Source organism: Schistocerca gregaria, chromosome 5 (genome assembly GCF_023897955.1).
Source record: "Schistocerca gregaria isolate iqSchGreg1 chromosome 5, iqSchGreg1.2, whole genome shotgun sequence".
NCBI lineage: Eukaryota > Metazoa > Arthropoda > Insecta > Orthoptera > Acrididae > Schistocerca > Schistocerca gregaria.
This window is the reverse complement of record NC_064924.1, coordinates 170711089-170729093: the sequence shown is the minus strand read 5'-3', so window position 1 is coordinate 170729093 and position 18005 is coordinate 170711089. Positions and strand designations below refer to the sequence as shown.

At 44.1% G+C, this 18005-nt stretch overlaps 1 protein-coding gene across 1 annotated transcript in view; it reads right to left on the bottom strand.

Annotated features, from left to right (window-relative positions):
* The window catches only part of LOC126272549 (cytochrome P450 6k1-like), a 122382-nt gene extending 106380 nt beyond the window's left edge, over positions 1 to 16002 (bottom strand). The window contains exon 1 of the mRNA XM_049975467.1: positions 15908 to 16002. Within this exon, the coding sequence (XP_049831424.1) occupies positions 15908 to 15954 (47 nt within the window). The 5' untranslated portion in view covers positions 15955 to 16002. The remainder of the gene's footprint in view (positions 1 to 15907) is intronic.
* Positions 16003 to 18005: the final 2003 nt, after the last annotated feature.

The following is an 18005-nucleotide window of genomic DNA, read 5'->3' as shown; positions in this document are numbered from 1 at the left end:
AATAAAGTGAACTGGTGTTTAATATGTTGTAGTTCTGATCACCCATCTCCTAGAGCAATCAAAGAACCTACAATTACGACTGGACACGTGTTGTTTCATCAGGTCATAACACTGTTTACTTAATTTTCATGACTTCTGTCAGTATTATCGTAAGACTCTTAATAAAAATTTGCATTATTTCAAAGATCATTAGTGTTGCTGATCCCTATGTTCTTTGTCAAAATTATGAAGTTTTCACTGACCTGTCATTTAAAGCTTTCCCACAGTAGCAATGGCGATTCTTGTTAGATCACCGAATTTAAGGGCTGTCGGGCTTGGCTAGCACTTGGATGGGTCAACGTCTGGGTCTGCCAAGTGCTGTTCAAACGGTTCAAATGGCTCTGAGCACTATGGGACTTAACTGCTGAGGTCATAAGTCCCCTAGAACTTAGAACTACTTAAACCTAACTAACCTAAGGACATCACACACATCCATGCCCGAGGCAGGATTCGAACCTGCGACCGTAGCGGTCGCGCGGTTCCAAACTGTAGCGCCTAGAACCGCTCGGCACACCAGCCGGCCTGGTGCTGTAGGTAAGTGTGGTGCACTCAGCCCTCGAAAGGCCAATAGATGATCTACTTGATTGAGAAGTAGCAGCGCCGATCACGAAAACTGACAATGATCAGGAGAGCGGTGTGCTGACCACATGTCTGTATCCGCATCTGGTGACACCTAAGGGTGAGGACGACGCGGCTGCTGGTCGGTACCATTGGCCTTCAAGACTTGTTCATACGGTTTTTGTTTTGTTTTTGTTATTTAAATCTAACATCACCTGTCTTCCAGCTACATGCATTTCGCCTTACCAAGCCAGGCCAAACAGCAATATACTTTGATAATGTCGAAAAACAAAAGGCATTCTAAAGTACAGGCAAACGACTTTCTACAGAAATATCGATGACTAACAAGAAATGAATGGAATAAAATAATGGACACAATCAGACAGTATCTACAAAGCATTTATGCTCTTTAGTCAGCACTTTGTAAATGTGAAATAGCAGAGGATGTGAAACACTCGTTCATTGTATGTGATAACAGTCCGCACAAGTTTCTTTTTTTTTTTTTTTTTTGGCGTTAAAATGTTTCGTTTTAACACCTGTGTTGAAGCTCCTAGCAATGGGAAAGTACAGGATATAGAAGGAACTCTTTCTCTTCCTGAATGCTGAAAAATTTTACGCGTAGTAAGTAGACTGTTCAGGTTTTTACGTTGGTAACGCGACATAGTGCTCTGTATGAAAATCGCTGACTGTGCGGTGTGCAGTCTGTGGCTGGTTGGACTCATTGTCGGAATATTCGCTAGTGTAGCGTTGGGCAGTTGGATGTCAACAGCCAGCAGTGGTGGATGTGGCGAGAGGAATACCAGTGTTTTGAGAGGTTACTATGAGCGGACAATCTGGACGTGTGTCCGTCAGAAAAAGGGAATTTGTAAGACTGGATGTCATGACTATGACTTTTGAACACTATTAACGTAAATACATTGTTTCTTCTCTATCAAAATCTTTCATTTGCATACTATGCCTATCAGTAGTTAGTGCCTTCAGTAGTTTGAATCTTTTATTAAGCTGGCAGTATTGGCGCTCGCTGTATTGCAGTAGTTCGAGTAACGAAGATTTTTGTGAGGTAAGTGATTCATGAAAGGTATAGGTTATTGTTAGTCAGGGCCTTTCTTTTGTAGGAATGATTGAAAGTCAGGTTGCGTTGCGCTAAAAATGGTGTGTGTCAGTTTAGTGATGATCAGAATAAGTAAAGAGAGAAATGTCTGAGCACGTTCAGTTCTGCTCAGCTATTTGAAAATCAAATAAAGTAAGAGTTTTCCAGCACTGTCATTCTTTACATACAAAGGGGAAGTTTCAATGTAATATAGAAGCATCACTGTGTAAATTTGAAATGGCCTGTTAATTTACACGAGTTAACTATAACTCGAGCATCTTGAACCTATGCAGTATGTACACTTTCTGATTCTGGGCGTTGATGACCACGATGTTGAGCGCCCCACAATCCAAAAGCATCATCATCACGTTCTGATCAAAAGTGCCTGGACAGCTAGTAGCTCATATTAATAAGGGCTGTGTCCATCAGTCGCATTTTCTACGGCCAGGACTCTACTGGGGAAACTGTCATTGAGTTGTCTCAATGTCTATGGAGGATTAGCAGCTCATTACTCCTCAAGAGGAGGTAGCCATGTTGGACGATTGGGTCTGGAGCGAAGTCGACGTTCTAATACATACCTAAGGTGTTCCACTGGTTTCACATTGGGCCTCTGGGTAGCCTAGTCCATTTCAGGAATGTTATTGTACACAAACCGTCGCCCTCTAAATGGTGCTTTATGATACAATGCACTGTCATGTTGATACAATCATCTCCGAACTGTTCCTTTACTGTATGCAGTACTCAATGCTCCAAAATTTGTTCATATCGTTCCGCATATAGAATTTTCTTAAGTGCAATACTAGTACAACACACTAACCACGAGAAACTCCTCCATACCATAACACAACCTCACAGTAATTCGCTGTTGGTAATACGTTTGACGGCGGGTAACGTTTCCGAGGCATTCGTCAAGTCCAAACGTTTACCTAGCTGCCTCTGGGGATAGCGTGATCCATCACTCCAAATCATTCATTTCCAGTCAACAATTATCCAATGCCGTTGCTTTTTACTCACCTCAGATGCCCGCTTGCTTCTTGTAAAACAGTTACAGAAGTAGAGGCCACTCATTAAACCTGTATCGTTTGTCTGGAGAATTACTAATAATTTTGCAGTGAGCGAGCACATCTGAGTTGTTGTTGTTGTTGTTGTTGTTGTTGTGGTAGTCTTCAGTCCTGAGACTGGTTGGATGCAGCTCTCCATGTTACTCTATCCTGTGCAAGCTTCTTCATCTCCCAGTACCTACTGCAACCTACATCCTTCTGAATCTGCCTAGTGTATTCATCTCTTGGTCTCCCTCTACGATTTTTACCCTCCACACTTCCCTCCAATGCTAAATTTGTGATCCCTTGATGCCTTAGAACATGTCCTAACAATTGATCCCTTCTTCTAGTCAAGTTGTGCCACAAACTTCTCTTCTCCCCAATTCTATTCAATACCTTCTCATTAGTTATGTCATCTACCCATCTAATCTTCAGCATTCTTCTGTAGATGTAAGGACACGAAATCCAGGATGGCTGATGAAAGTGTGTGACTGCAGAAGCAATGTTTTTTTTTTATTTTATTATTTTTTATAAAGCAATATTTGATGCTGCTACTCACGGTTTTCTTTCATTTATTTGCTGCACGGCGCGTTTCGGAAAATAATTCCCATCCTAAAGGGCATTTTTACTGTACTACAGGTGTATGCATTACGTTTGTGATGTGTAATCTCCGGATCTAGCAAAAGATCCATTTTATCATCTTTTTTAAGTTGGTGGAATAGTTCAACAATTTCTTCTACTTTTTCGAATGTGGTCCGGTATAGGTATGGCTGATGTTTGTCTGTTGGGCGTGTAGGATCCAATGTGCTTTGTATACCTGGTATGGAAATCTCTGCCTGTTTGTCGTAGTTGATATTACAGCAATGTCACCAGAATAATGAAGCAGCTGATACATCGCAATGATCACACATAAATGTCATAAAACAAAAAATAAAACAAAAAATGCACCTGAGATTGGTATATTTCCGGATACTCGACATACAACTAGTAAACAAAAGAAAGTTGCGAATGACAAAATCGGATATTTCTTTACATCAAACGAAACCAGAATAACCCAAATGTTCATTGCGGGCAGTAAAGCTTTATAGGAAGTAACAGTACCAACTGGAGGCCATTCATAATAATTTACTGAAACCAAAGTTTTTCAATACAGCTAAAGAGATATTCGTTACTCACGCATTTTGTTACGTAAATGCGACAGTATGAAATGTGGGGCAGAATTTCAGAGCGTCAGCTGGCATTAAGCACCAGTAAACAATGACACGCAAAGCGTTATACATCGTGCCGGCCGCGCGGAGTGGCATAGGTGAAGTGTTTACAAGTGCAGTGCTTCAGTAAACTCGTATTACGTCACTACGTAGCTTGGCTGCTAGGCGGCACTTATTTATATGGGCTCTTTACGGCGGCTGAGTAGCATGTCTCCGAAGATGTTACTCTCTGGAGTTCCAGTCTCGCTGCGATACTAGAAATGATGATGCAACACCGCGGCGCAGGCGTTGACTCACTCACACGGGACAGTCTCGTTGTCCTTGACTTTGGATGCGGTCACAGTGCCACTGACATCGCTGGGTTCCGCTGGCCGACATCCGCTGATGACGGCCAATCTTTTCAAATCAGTACGCCAATACGAGAGCGGCACAATATAGCCCTTTCTCACGGCCAGAATGTACAGATTTCGGACTACTGTCGGTGAAATTAATTTTCTTCGGTCACATCTGTCAACACGATACGAAACAAGTACGATCAGTCAACTAAGGAGTTAGTGGTATCCTGAGGCACAAAAAATTCTTAATCGGGACACGGCTCGGAATCTACGGACTGAAATCGCATGTTTATTGGAAACGATTAATATGCAAAACCTTTGCCGAAAATTTTAGGTGTAAAAAAGTGAAGTGACCGTATGGCATTGATGGCCTGGAGTTCCCACCTAGGGAAATTCGACCGTCGAGTTGCAAACACTGGGCGACTTGCGAATCGTTGATGATGATGAAAACGACGCGATACCCAGTCCGCCAGCGAAGAAAATCTCCGAGCTAGCTGGGAATCGAACCCAGGACCGCTGCATGGCAGTCAGACGTGGTGACCACGTCTTTTTTTTTTTTTTTTTTTTTTTAATCTCATTTTGTTCGTATTTGTTCGTTGAATCTGATCGAGGCGGACGTCGTAAGACACCCTTTTAAGTTCGTTGTTATTCTATTAACTCAGTTTTTTTGTTACAGAGAGCAGCTAACCCTCTGACCAAACACGCTGAGCTACCGTGTTGGCTGCCACTCAGCTAAGAAGGTGGGGAATTTTAAGAGTAAATTATAGCCCCCAAAAGTAATTTGTTCAAGTGAAACGGATGGCGTTTCTTATGCTCAGAGTTACTGAAGTGAATTTTTTTGATAGGTGGACATTAGCTGTCTTAAAATTAATATTATTGCTCACTGGCGTTTTTATGCCAATAAGGTGGCGATTGTATTGCATGAAGTGGTTTGCAAATGTGGCGTACCGTATGCCTTTCTGCTTTTCAGTGCTTTAGGTGTCGGGAGTATGTTATTCTAAACTTTATGTTCGCCTTGCACAAAGGTGGTGACTGGCAGTCATTGAAGATTAATTGACGTATGTCTGCACAAATTCAAATAAATTCGGCAAAACAGTGTTTACACTTCTGGTTTTGCTCTTCAAGGTCACCATGAGTCGCCTCGAGTATGTAAAGCGGAAGACGTACACGGAAAACGCTTTCGAATAACGAAACCTAATTTAGAGTCCTTTCCGATAAGTGATTCGAGCTCTCTCTCTCTCTCTCTCTCTCTCTCTCTCTCTCTCCCTCCCTCCCTCCCTCTCTCTAACCCCCCCCCCCCCCCCTTTTAAAGGAAAAGAAAAAGAAACTTGTTATATATGCTGCTCCTTTATAACTCTAACCACTTGTGCCGTGTTGAAGTTATAGTAGATACACTGAAGTGTCGGTGACGATCAGGTGCCGGGTCAGAACATTCTGAACTTTTTCAGTCATTTACATTAGCTGATTTCCCCATCTGCAGCTCATACTATCGCTATTTCCCAATCGCCTCTACTCCGCCTATGTACTTTTCTTACCGTGTCACGTAATCGCCAACGCCACTAGGCGACATTCAAGCTCTCGGTGGGCAGTAGTCATAATGTTTCGGCTAATCAGTGTAGTTCTCATAACAATACGACTAGATCTAATCTTTCTAGTTGTAGTGTCACACTCAGATGGCACAGACGACGAAGAAGTGACATTTATTACAAAACGTATCCATGGAAAACGATGTGTAGTATTTAATTTCATGGCTAAATTATTAAATGTTCACATATTTCCGAATATGAGCGGAGAGCGAGACGAATTTGCGATGTGTAAGCATTGCACCAGTTTGTTATAATAGTTCTTATTCGATATCACTCACTGACTTTTTTTTAAAATGATGGATGGCCGCTCATGCCACAAAATGGCTCTGAGCACTATGGGAGTTAACATCTGAGGTCATCAGTCACCTAGAACTTAGAACTACTTAAACCTAACTAACCTATTGACATCACACACATCCATGCCCGAGGGAGGATTCGAACCTGCGACCGTAGCAGTCGGGTGGTTCCGGACTGAAGCGCCTAGAACCGCTCCGTCACAGCGGCCGGCACTAAAGTCACATCTTGGCGAGATGGTAATCTCCCTCAGATATATCTATACCTCAAGAGGAAGGTGTTTTTTCGGTTAAACAAACCAGGTGGTGGTAGCATGAGAACTTCTCCCGTCACATTGTTAATAACGTCCTTCTCAACTGACTGTATAAAACAGGGGTCTCCAAACTACGGCCCGCGTTAGCTGGCCGGACAACCCCGGTATCCGGCCCGCCAAATATTTGAGGTGGTACCTATACTGCCAACAATTGAGTTTCGAGGCCTATCGCGACGAATACGCCCCGACATTGTCGGATTCTGAGATTTCGTGAACTTCGCAGGACGCTTTCGTGAAGAATGTGCAGTGACATACTTTTTTGTCGGTGAAATTCGCCAGAATAAAATACGCCAGAATTTCGGTCAGGTACGTCCACCGATCAAAATTATGTAATTAAATAAAAATCGTACTTCGTTTTAGTGCTAGCTATTCCCACAACCTTAGATTTTTGCGATTTCATCTTTCCTTTAGTCTTACATTACGGTGGTCATGGAGTGCTAAGGTGCTTTAATCCCACTACATAGATCTTGGCCCTTATGAGTTCGTGGAGGAGTCAATGAGGGCCTCGGACTAAAAAGTTTGGAGACCCCTGGTAGAAAACAGAGCCACATTGTTCACCTCGTATTTCACTGTTTGTCAGATGGCTGTTTATGCGACCCAGCGAAAACACTTAACTACTTACTGGTCATTTCGATTACAACGTCATGGCTAGCGTAGCCGGGGGCGTTTAATAACGGATTTCTGATTACGCGCCATGATAGTTAAAGTTTTCTTCTTAGCATCTGCGCATTCATCAGAGTAATCAAGAGAAAGTAAATTGCCTCGGGATATACATGACGCTGCGGACAGTATTCGCGACCCGAGGTTAAACACGCTGCCAGTTACGACATCCGGCGAGTACACTCCCAGAAGAATGCCTTCTGCTGCCGCCACGAGACAACTAGACGTATGTTATCTGTCAATTGTTCCACTGTAAACAGTCGTCAGTCCCTCGCTCCGTCCAAATTCCCAGTCTTTATTCCGGCGTTGAGTGATACTTTAGATAAATACCTTAAGGTAGCCACTAATGTATAATACATATGCGGCTGCTGTATTGGGTAAATGCTATTACATGTAAACTCACTAAAATCTGTTTTTTTTGTTGGGGTGGGGGGGGGGGGAGGGGGAGCTATGATTATTTTGTAGGAATGTGAGATGAAATTTTCAAAAATTTAAAAAAAAATTGGACTTTATACTTTAAACATACAAATATATGTACAAAATGCGCAGAAATTTGATACACTGATGAATTTTCAGCGGGATTTATTTCAGAAAAAACTGAAGAAGAACTATTATTTTCAAATACGCAAGAAGACTCATGATTTGAAGACACATCAAGGATGTAAAAATCGTTTTCTCCAAACGTTTCTCCCTTTCTCTGCACATCTGAGACTTAAATTCAACACGCAAGCACGAAAGACGTCGCGAACACACAGAATCCGCACAGGTGGTAACATATGTAGAGCGACAATAACAAATGATGCAGTAAAATTTTACGCCGATGCCAGTCAGTACTGACATCTGGCGGTCAGCATAAAAAACTACGATACATTTCACAGAATTTTCTGGAAGTCATAGATAAACTTTCAACACATTAGAAGAAAATCTGGAACAACACAATATTTCGCCCGTCACAGTTTCCCAAATCCTGTATTTGCCGGCCTTTCAGTGTTGTGTGGGTGTCCTTTACTTTATCACTTTAATGCTGATAATATACAGTTCTTTAACTACATGAAATTCGACATTTGTATTTCATTCCTTGTGACCGCCATCTCCTCGTGCTGAACTGCATCACCAGCATATATCTGACTGAGTGGTAGGATACATTAATTAGTGAATCTTGGTCTAGGATTCTTATTTCAGAAGATCCATACTATAGTGGCAGTACATTAAATAATCTCCAGCTTCTACTGTATTCTTGTGATCCGTGTATGCGACCATACATGGAGCAGACTCTTTATATGATTCATCATCAAACTATATTCGAGAACAATCTGAAGAGCTTTTTTGTTCATCATTGTAACTTCGGAGGTCATTATTTGGTGGAGAGTAGATGCCGTTGAATTTTCAGTTAGTTCTTCCTGCTGCCTCAGGGCAGCAATCCTCAGCCCCGTTTCCGCGCACGATGTCAGCTTCCTGCATTCTGGGATATCCACACTGTTGATTGCACGCCCTTGTGCAGCCTCACTAGCGCTGTGGCCAAATACACTGAAGAGCCAACGAAACTGGTACACATGACTAATATCGTGTAGGGGCCCGGCAAGCACTCACAAGTGCCGCAACGCGACGTGACATGGACTCGAGTAAAGCCTGAATCCTACAGGGCTGTCCATAAATCCGTAAGAGTACGGGGATGGAGATCTCTTCTGAGCAGCACGTTGCAAGGCATCTCAGATATGCTCAATAATGTTCATGTCTGGAGAGTGTGGTGGCCAGCGGAAGCGTTGAAACTCAGAAGAGTGTTCCTGGGGCCACTCTGTAGCAATTCAGGTCGTGTGGGGTGTCGCACTGTCCTGGTGGAATTGCTTAAGTCCGTCGGAATGCACAATGCACATTAATGGATGCAGGTGATTAGAGAGGATGCTTACGTACGTGTTACCTGTCAGACTCATTTCTAGACGCATCAGGTATCCCATATCGCTCCAACTCCACACGCCCCACACCATTACAGAGCCTCCACCAGCTTGAACAGTCCCCTGCTGACATGCAAGGTCCATGGCTTCATGAGGTTGTCTCCATACACGTACACGTCCATCTGCTCGATACAATCTGAAACGAGACTTGTCCAACCAGGCAACATGTTTCCGGTCATCAACAGGCCAATGTCGGTGTTGACAGACCCAGGCGAGGCATAAAGCTTTGTGTGGTGCAGTCAGGAAAGGTACACCAATAAGCCTTCGGCTGCGAAAGCCCATATCTGTGATATTTCATTGAATGGCTCGCACGCGGACACTTCTTGATGGCTCAACATTGAAATCTGCAGCAATTTACAGAAGGCTTGCACTTCTGTCACGTTGAACGATACTCTTCAGTCGTAGTTGGTTCTGTTCTTGCAAGGTCTTTTTCCGACCGCAGCGATGTCGGAGATTTGATGTTTTGCCGGAATCCTGATATTCACGGTACACTCGTGAAATGGCCGCACGGGAAAATCCCAACTTCACCGCTACCTCGGAGATGGTGTGTCCCATTGCTCGTGCTCCAACACCACGTTCAAACCCACTTAAATCTTGATAACTTGCCATTGTAGCAACAGTTACCGATCCAACAACTGCGCCAGATACTTGTTTATGTAGGCGTTGCAGACCGCACCGCCGTATTGTGCCAGTTTACATATCTCTGTATCTGAATACCTCATGCCTAGAGCAGTTTCTTTGGCGTTTCAGTGTATAATGTCAGTCGTATTTAATGTCGCTCAGAAGGACTGGGTTGTGCAATTTGACTGACGTGTTAAATTCAAGCAGGTCAAATAGGAGATGTCTCGTGAAGAAACCGGTCATCTCTTATCTTAAAGGATGCCATCTCTGCGTTCGTCTTAGATGATACAAGGAAATCATCAGGAAGTCTAGAAGCACAAATGAAACATACTCCTAAATACGAGCCAGTGTGTTACGCACTGAGCCATCTCGCAACTTGAGTGCACCTGCAATTTGCCAGGAAACATGGGCGCCCAGAACAATCCAAAGCGAGTAAATGTATCGAAATGCTGTTTTTTTTAGTTATTGTGGACGATATGGTGAGTTTTACGCCGTGCGAAAGTGATTTTTTACGTTTATAGTTGCAGAATAACACCACCTGACCAAAAGTATCCGGAAATTTATTAGCGGACATTAATGTGTGGTGCGTCCATCCTTCGCCTTTTTGAAGGCTTGAACTCTGCTGGGGGCACTCTCAATGAGGTGCGAGAATGGCTGTGGGGGAATGATAGCCCATTCCTCATCAAGAGTTGAAACCAGAGAAGGTAGTGATGTTGGAAGGTTGGATCTGGAGCGAAGTCGACGTTCTAACTCAGGGTGGCCAAGACTTCATCTCGTGGACCATGCCCAGGCCCGAGTTCTAGAGAATTTCAGGCCACGCTTCCCAGCTCCTACAACACCACGCCGCGCCTCGCTGTTTAAGCGCGAGAGGGTGGCGTTGGCGGAAGAGGGGAAGGCAACAAACGCACCACATTTAAATGGCAGAACAGTCGTACTGCTTATGACTTCGTTTTATAGCGGGAGCGGGAAAATGATCTGACTGGTTTCGCAGCCACGTGGTTGAGCGAGTTGGTGGTGAGGAGTGGTGGGGATGGGGGCGTTTCAGAGCCTACACCTGGACGTTATTAGCAGCCATGGAGCAATGGTCCTTCGAGCACCGCGCGTTTGTTGTAGAGGCGTTTTTTTTTTTTTTTTTTTTTTAAGTGGCGATTTCTGTGCTACTGTGCAAGGGCAGTTCCTTAGGCGTTTTAATTTAGGTCCACGAGGAAAAGTTCCGACACGCAACACAGCTATGCCGTGAGTGAGTAACTTCAGAGCTACTGGTTCAGCGTTGAAACGGAAGTCGATAGGCCGTCCAAGGTCAGCCGGGACGCCAGAGAATATCGATAGAGTAAGAGAAGCTGTGGAAGCCAGTCCTCGGCGGCCGACACGTAAACAAGCTGCTGCCTTGCATAAGTCTGACAGTTCGGTAAGGCGAACTTTGCGGTTCGATCTGCACTTCTATCCGCCTATGCAAAGCGAAGAGTATTTTCAGAGCAAATGATTGATTTGATCACAGATGAAAAAATGTTCATGATGAGCGACGAGGTGCACTTTCATCTGGACGGTTATGTTAGCAATCACAACTTTCGTTATTCGTCAGCCATAATTCCTGAAGAACTGCGTGTACGTCCTCTGCAAGGTCCTAAGGTCACTGTGTGGTCTGCTGGAACATACACTACTGGCCATTGAAATTGCTACACCAAGAAGAAAAGCAGATGATAAACGGGTATTCATTGGACAAATATATTATACTAGAACTGACATGTGATTACATTTTCACGCACTTTAGGTCAATAGATCCTGAGAAATCAGTACCCAGAACAACCACGTATGGCCGTAATAACGGCATTGATACGCTTGGGCATTGAGTCAAACAGAGCTTGGATGGCGTTTACAGGTGCAGCTGCCCATGCAGCTTCAACACGATACCACAGTTCATCAAGAGTAGAGACTGGCGTATAGTGAGGAGCCAGTTGCTCGGCCACCATTGACGAGACGTTTCCAGTTGGTGAGAGATCTGGAGAATGTGCTGGCCAGGTCAGCAGTCGAACATGTTCTGTAACCGGGAAGGCCCGTACAGTACCTGCAACATGCGGTCGTGCATTATACTGCTGAAATATAGGGTTTCGCAGGGATCGAATGAAAGGTTGAGCCACGGGTCGTAGCACATCTGCAATGAAACGTTTACTGTTCAAAGTGCCGGCAATGCGTACAAGAGGTGACCGAGACATGTAACCAGTGGCACCCCATACCATCACGCCGGGTGATACGCCAGAATGGCGATGACGAATACACGCTTCCAATGTGTGTTCACCGCGATGTCGCCAGACATGGATCCGACCATCATCACATTCTCCAGATCTCTCATCAATTGAAAACGTCTGGTCAATGGTGGCCGAGCAACTGGCTCGTCACAATACGCCAGTCAACACTCTTGATGAATTGTGGTATCGTGTTGAAGCTGCATGGGCAGCTGTACCTGTACACGCCATCCAAGCTGTGATTGACTCAATGCCCAGGCGTATCAAGGCCCTTATTACGGCCAGAGGTCGTTATTCTGGGTACTGATTTCTCAGGATCTCTGCACCCAAATTGCGTGAAAATGTAATCACATGACAGTTCTAGTATAATATACTTGTCCAATGAATACGCGCTTACCATCTGCATTTCTTTTTGGTGTAGCAATTTTAATGGTCAGTAGTATACATAGCAACTCTCTGGATGTGCTTGCCAACAGATAGAACTGAACAGTGGCCTGGCAAGGCGTTCATTACTGAATAAAATGCCAACGAGACTATGTCCCTCTCGAGCGTCACACTGCCGCTCACTATATTAAATTCTTGTCCGTATGTGGATGCTACAGGCTACTAGGTCTCCAAGGCTGACCTTCACTACGAACTGTAGCTACAAACAGCACTCCTGGAATTCTGCACTACCACTGCCCTACACCAACCCGAATATGAATCGCGTTGCTACCTATGTCGCCGCTTATCACGACGCCGAAGTCCGTCTCATTGGGGGCGGCGCGGAAGTTGCTGATTACGTCGCGCTTGAGGCCCGGTGGCGATCTTCAAAGCGCCGCCCGTGGCGCCAGTCGCTACTATCTTGTTACATTTTGATTACGTTCCACATATGTTATGCCGTTGAATCCGTCTTGCCAGTCCCCGGTGAAAAATATACAGGATGTAAAAAACTACGGGTACAAAACTTTAGAAGAAATAAAAGGATACAGTCTGTTATGTGAAAAGAGTGCCACAGGCGTGCCGTCCGTGAAGGGTCCGAATCCATTCATTTAGATCCAGTTAGTCAGAGTGTTACAGATGCCCATTGAATTATAAAGACTTAAAACCAAAATTGAAACGTGAGACTATTCGGAATTCCATTCAGAACGAACATATTGTTAATACAAAGAAAGAGGATGACATCTACGTACCAATTATCTAAACCTCTGGAAATAGGCTCTTGGTGGTATGGTACGGTAACATTATTCTAACATGTAAATGAATAAGTGTACAATAAAAAAGAAAAATAAATACGTTATTTGCAATTACCAAGTTTTCACAACGTGCTGTAGCGAAGAATTCACATCCTGTACTAGCTTTCGGGTAAATGTTAAGTGCCAAGTGGCTCATGATATTGTTCAAGTTTTTCGATTCTATACTTGTGCAGCTATCGTGATATTTTTTCTGACTGCTTCTACGTAAGAAGTTTATTAGCTTTAACAAGGAGAGAGAGGGCCGGCCGCGGTGGTCTCGCGGTTCTAGGCGCGCAGTCCGGAACCGTGCGACTGCTACGGTCGCAGGTTCGAATCCTGCCTCGGGCATGGAAGTGTGTGATGTCCTTAGGTTAGTTAGGTGTAAGTAGTTCTAAGTTCTAGGGGACTAATGAACACAGCAGTTGAGTCCCATAGTGGTCAGAGCCATTTGAACCAAGGAGAGAGAGGATACCATTCCCGACCAACTACCTGACTACTACGTTTGAAAGTGGTGTAATGATTTTTCCTGTGCCAGGGTCCTTGACACACATCGCTAGCGTCCTGTTGCCACTTGCCTCAGAATAGCAGTCTCATGCCTGGGTTATTCATGCTGCAGTAAGCCCATTTGAGGGAACGGTGTAGGTGATGAGGGGGGAGGGGCAGAAGCTACAGCTGACTGTCGCTCGCCAATTGCTTTATAATGACTGCAACGGTGCTGTAAGTCTTTCGTATATCTGTCGGCGATCTGGCGACAGCTTTCTCCCTTGCCACAGAAACACTACTCGAATGTGTTCCTCTTCCATCTACTATGCATTTTCATCTTTACGTCAGTTCATATGAAACATGAATCGGGAACTATTAGTCGGTTCAACACCACCTATCGTAATTTGTCGACCGAATTCTCTGCATGCTATTACTACTATTCTGTTAATATTAACTACTAGTTTGGATTCCGCGAACGGAGTCAACAACAGATTTTCTTCTCCGTAAATAGACATTTTTGTAATTCAGTTATGCTATTCTGACAGCATCAGCAAATTAGTACTGTTAAAATTTCGATATCGCTCTTTCCAAGAAAATCAAATGGACACATTACTTGCCATCACATACATCTCACTCAATGACGATTACTGCAAAACCAGAGATATCCAGTTTATAGAACCAGTTTTATATCAATTCTTAAGATGGTTTTTTTCCAAGCTTCTGTCTCAGTGGTATTGGAAGAACAGCCCCAAATATTGTCTCCTGGCCGGCAATTTCATATGATCTCATTTCACAGGAAGAGCGTGAAACGATACTACTACGCAGTTCACCCACCGCTACACATGGTAAGTTGGTTTCCGAAGTAGAGCTGAGATGATAATGGACGTGTCGACGCTTTAAAATACCCATTGTTACACTCTGCGTTTGTATACCGACGACATTTCTATGTATTACGTTCAACTCATTAAAGCAATATTTGAATTAGTTTCGGCGCACACCTGGCTATGAATGAAAGTCGATTTTTATTACGTGATCTCAAGCTATGCTTTATTGACTTTGATAACTCATGGGACATACCTGATCTGTTTCAGAATACACATTCCATCATCGGGTATGTATGGTAAATCAGTCAGATCAATTTAATGAAATATAGCACGTATGGATAGCCGATAACGATCATCCTGACATACCAATTTACTATAAAGGTAAATTCGCATTAAGTTAGATGGAAACTTTTTGTCTTCTCTTGTTTTGTTTTACAACAAATACGAAACCCAAACTGACCGGTGGTTATCGGCATCCATCTTTGGAAGTATTTCACTGACTTGAAATAAATTTGTTTTTCAGCTACATCTGATGATGTAATGTGTATTCCGAAAATCATTTTATGTTGTATGTATATACAACTTCAATAAACTGCAGCCTGAGCATCTTTCACATAATAAAAAAACGTTGAGGCTGTGTGACTCCGAGGTGCAAACGTCAACACCGATGGAGAGATCAGAAACAAGTAGACTGCATTTCGTGTAAACTAGACGTTTCTGGCTTACTATAATGCGTTAATAGTAGTGTGAGTTTTAGCATATGCGTGATCCGTTAGTGAAAAATGTGCTAGTAGCGTCATCAACAGTTTCGCAGCTGTTTTAGGGATTTTATATCCGCTGAAAACCAAATACATGATGCCATGCAAAGGTTCAAATGGCTCTGAGCCCTGTGGGACTTAACTTCTGAAGTCATCAGCCCCCTAGAACTTAGAATTACTTAAACCTAACTAACCTAAGGACATGACACACATCCATGCCCGAGGCAGGATTCGAACCCGCGACCTGGCGGTCGCGTGGTTCCAGACTGTAGCGCCTAGAACCACTCGGCCGTTCCAGCCAACCTCCCATGCAATATCTAGAGCTGAACCTTCCCAATACAAAGTAACTGTCTTACGTGTGCCCCCAAATTTCGGAGACATTTTAGGTGGAGTACACTTTATGATTGAAAATAAAAGTAAACAGAAGGATAACATTCAAGGCAAAGTTACATGTAAAGAACGGTGCACAATGTAAACAAGCACTTGCGGGGAGCCTTGAAAGCACACGCCCAGTAAACAAGACTGTTTTGAAGTGACGCAGCGTCGGTTTGAGCTGCCAAGGTCAAAACAAATTGTGTGAGTACTGATACCGAACGTAAACTGGTCAGTGATTTCACTTGGCGTGCGCTAGCGATCGATCGGCCAACTGATGCAACAAATCAAATAATCACAGCGAACGCTACACTCACCCGCTCGGCTCAGGAACGCCGTCTGGTTGCAGCTCGCAACTGCGCATGCTTGTACGAGACCGCAGCCGGTCCCTGCTAGCAGCGCTATCTGGCGGACGTTGGCCAACACACTGCTCCAGCAGCCGTCGTAGGAAGCCGTGACGTCTTCACTGGCCGCTACTACACAGGGCTTCACAGCAAACGTGCTACGCGAGCAGATAGCGAACACTTGGCTGGCAGACAGCGAGTAGTGTACCCCTCCACCGTCACAGGCATTAGGGTGGGGGTCCGCGTGAAGACTTGTGTAAACGAGCAAATAGATCTCCAGGGCAATTTTTTTTTTTGGAGAAATCTCCATTTCTTTCTCGTTCTATCTGCCAGATACATTTTACAAAGAACAAATAAGATTAATATAAATCACAATAAACGTCTGGAACTTACAATGTGGAAACAAATTATATCAATTACTGCATTACAAATATGTCAGGGAAACTTCATTATTACATTAAATGGAGAAAAAAATCACATAAATTGAAGAAAATTAATTACACAGTAACATTAAGATTATGGAGCTATTTCCTGGCATTGTCCGTTAACTTGTGGAGCAACATCAGAGAGCCGTCTCTGAAACCATGAATGTTACAAACCAGAAGATGGTGCATTGTTGGTACCTCGCCACAGTCACAACACGAATCGTCTGTAAAGCCTCATTTGGTTGTCTGCTGTTTGCATCGTCCAGCTCCCGTGCGAAACCTGTTTAGAGCTGACCTGTGTTTCCTGTTGAGATTGAAGCCTTCAGCCCTTTTGGTTGGGTCGTGGATTAGGTGATGGTTTTCCACGACGCCTCTTCTCAGACCCTGCCATGCATTCTTCCATTCAGCATCGAGACCCTCTGTGCCCAATGTTCTGCTCTAGACTATAGGTTTCCTGGACTTGAGTCTCGTGGGTCCGTCGGCCGGAGTGGCCGAGCGGTTCTAGGCGCTACAGTCTGGAACCGCGCGACCGCTACGGTCGCAGTTTCGAATCCTGCCTCGGACATGGATGTGTGTGATGTTCTTAGGTTAGTTGGGTTTAAGTAGTTCTAAGTTCAAGGGGCTAATGACCTCAGATGTTAAGTCCCATAGTGCTCAGAGCCATTTTCTCGTGGGTCCTCCCATGCCGGCATGTATGAGTAGCCTTGGGGTTACTTCAATTTTTTCTACTATGTCCTGGGTTGCTTTCTCTCTACGCATGGAAGCAGGAGCGATGTTTGCCAGCACCGGAAGCCACTCAACGGGGGTTGGCCTGAGAGTGCCGGTGACGGTTCTCAGAGTGGCATTTAGTTATACATCCACTTTTTTGGCGTGCGGGCTTCTGCTCCAGACTGGGGCACAGTATTCTGCAGCGCTATACACCAGTTCCAGCGCAGAAGTTCGTAGATTGGCAGCATCACAACCCCTAGTGGTGCCTGCCTGTCTGTTGAGCAGGTTATTTCTCGTCTTTAGCTTTTGGGCAGTATCAGTTAGGTGTTGTCTGAAAGTCATGCTGCGATCTAGCTCAATACTGAGATATTTTGGGAAATTCTCGTGGCTGACAGCTTTACCATTTATAACCAGGCGCAGTTCCCTTCTCGCTTCCTTGTTGTTTAGATGCATGACTGTGCTCATTGATTTTTAGATGCCATGTGTCATAGCATTTTTTCAGTATAGCTAGATCTTTATTTAGCGCTGAGTCCAGGTTTTCAAACGATTTACTTTGCGCTGTAATAGCTAAATCATCTGCGTAGGCAAATTTACGTGAGTGCAGGTCAGGCAAATCTGCTATATAGATGTTGAAGAGCCAGGGGGCTAAGACTGATCCTTGCGGAAGTACATTTTTTAGGGTATGGCACTTGCTGGTTTCACCGTTTAATTTGACCCTAAACTTCATTTCGCTCAGCAGGGTCAAATTCTGTAAATCTCAAAATCTGTAATATCTTTGTATTCCCTGTCACATTACAGATCGATTACTTCAAGCTGCAAGTCAGTGTGTACTGGATACTGGAAGCTTTCTCAAACCTACGTTACTAATAATAGGCTTTGTCCCTGTGGTATGCACAGCTTCATAGAGCGCTGAAGAATATGTAACAAACACTTTACAA